General features: G+C 38.8%; 1 protein-coding gene across 6 annotated transcripts in view; it reads right to left on the bottom strand.

The window, feature by feature from the left end:
• Positions 1–1,954, bottom strand: part of LOC116686434 (prolactin regulatory element-binding protein) — a 35,404-nt gene that overhangs the window by 18,560 nt on the left and 14,890 nt on the right. For all 6 annotated transcript variants that reach the window (XM_032511438.1, XM_032511442.1, XM_032511443.1 and 3 more), the window contains one exon: positions 308–506. In XM_032511438.1, the coding sequence (XP_032367329.1) occupies positions 308–506 (199 nt within the window). The remainder of the gene's footprint in view (positions 1–307; positions 507–1,954) is intronic.

The following is a 1,954-nucleotide window of genomic DNA, read 5'->3' as shown; positions in this document are numbered from 1 at the left end:
GTTAACTGTTCACAGAATACAGAGACGTGAGGTACTTCAGTTAGCTTGTTATACATGGATAAAACATAAATTTGCCTTACCAGTGTGTCACCGTTTGTATTTTGTCCATAACAAATCAGCACCAATCAGTTGCAAAATGTCCCAGTTGCATAGTAAATGCCGTAAATATATTTCTTGTAAATCTTTACAATCATTCCCTGAAAAAACCTTGCTTGCTAGCTTGAAGGTTCTGGTTGTTGTTTTACCGTAGCAAGTTTTAAAAAGACAATAGGTACACTATATTCCAGATTGTAATATTAAGCCTCACCATCCTCAGCAGCAGCTTTGCCTTCCTCTTTAGGTGTGCAGTGTTTAAACTTCATCAGAGAGCAGGTCCCGTCCTGTCCTGCAGCAATCACACCATTGCCTATAGCCATGTTCATGGTGGCACGTGTGTCAGTGTCATGAGAGTGAAGGAGACTGGCATTGTACTGGTGTCCTCCATCCAGCTGTAGATCCAGGAATTGCTGAAACACAGAGTCATCAGTTTGCCTCTGGTTTACAAACTCTCGTGATGCATGTAATCCACATTTCTATTCATAACCTCAGACTTGACCTGTTCTGGCATGGACAATATATGTTGAGTACCTTTATATCTTGCTTATGCAACATACATATTTAATCATAGCATACCCTGTTCTGCTGTATTGTATGGTGGCTCTGAAAGCGCAACACATTACAACTTGAGAAGATATTTAAAAAGACAAAACAAAAGCAAATGAAGTAAACTGCTTCACCAATTTGACAACATAGCATTTGGGATAAGAATGCTGAAGAGAGAAAATATATAGTATTTGTTGTAGAATTAGATTCCAGTGGTCGCAGCAATTCCAGTGGCTGCTGCACAGGATTGTTTCCGACTCAGAACCATACAATTTCAAATAAACGGAGCTTTGTAAAGTCCAAAAGTCAAAATGTATTGAAAAAACATAGAAAATATATAATAAAAATAGATGTACTTATTTCCAAAGTTCACAATGTTTTTATCTAACAATATTCTGCTTCAGTCCATATTTGTTGGGGTTTAGCCTTTCAAAAAACAAATTTTTACAGTGGCCAAACAACTGTTTCCTCTCCTGGTTCCTCCATTGCACCCCTTTTGAGAGGGATATGAATTTATATTGCATTGTTTCATTATTAAAATGTATGGTATATTACATAAGAAATGAAATGCTCCAAATATAGGCAGTTTAAAACATGGCAACTTAATTTCAGTAAGCTAGCATTATCTGTATCTGTATCTGTTTACCACATAAATTATCCGTATCCGGATCTGTACTCGGACTGGGCGGGGACTAACCCGGAAGTGGTCAGATTTAACCCGGAAGTGGGTCTGGTTGTCTTGAAATGGGCGGGGCTTTAACCGGTATGTTATTTTAGCATGCAATTGATATGGTTTGTCAGAAATTGTTATATTATTGCTGATTAGAAAACATTTCCATGACAGCATCGAGCTTCAGATCAGTGGTGTTGTCATGGTGACAACGACTATATAGGCCTACAGTATATAACAAGTTTGCAACATAAAATACAACAATGTGGTTGCAATTATTAAGTTAAATGTAATGAACAAGAGTTTTCATACTCAACAATATAACTTTCTTTTTTAACTTTTAATTTTTCTATGAGTCCCATTCTACCAAGCACTATGTCTGAACAACCCCACGTTACCAGAAGTCTCCTGGTTACTAGGTACTAGTTCAAACCGAAGTATAAAACAAACCTGAAGCTTGAAGAAACCCTAAATGTTAACGGGAAAGCCCCGCGGACCTGAAGGGGAGAGAGCTGTTCACTTCTCTGTGTTCTGTGCGCGAGTGAGCGGAGCGGCTCACAGCAACACAAGGAATCTGTGTGTATAGGGAGGGGAGCTGGGACTAGCCTATCACAGAATAGTGTAAAGGAGAGGCGCTGGGAC

The sequence above is a fragment of the Etheostoma spectabile genome, unplaced genomic scaffold (genome assembly GCF_008692095.1).
Source record: "Etheostoma spectabile isolate EspeVRDwgs_2016 unplaced genomic scaffold, UIUC_Espe_1.0 scaffold376, whole genome shotgun sequence".
NCBI lineage: Eukaryota > Metazoa > Chordata > Actinopteri > Perciformes > Percidae > Etheostoma > Etheostoma spectabile.
The sequence above is the reverse complement of the archived record's forward strand: the minus strand, read 5'-3'. Positions and strand labels throughout refer to the sequence as shown.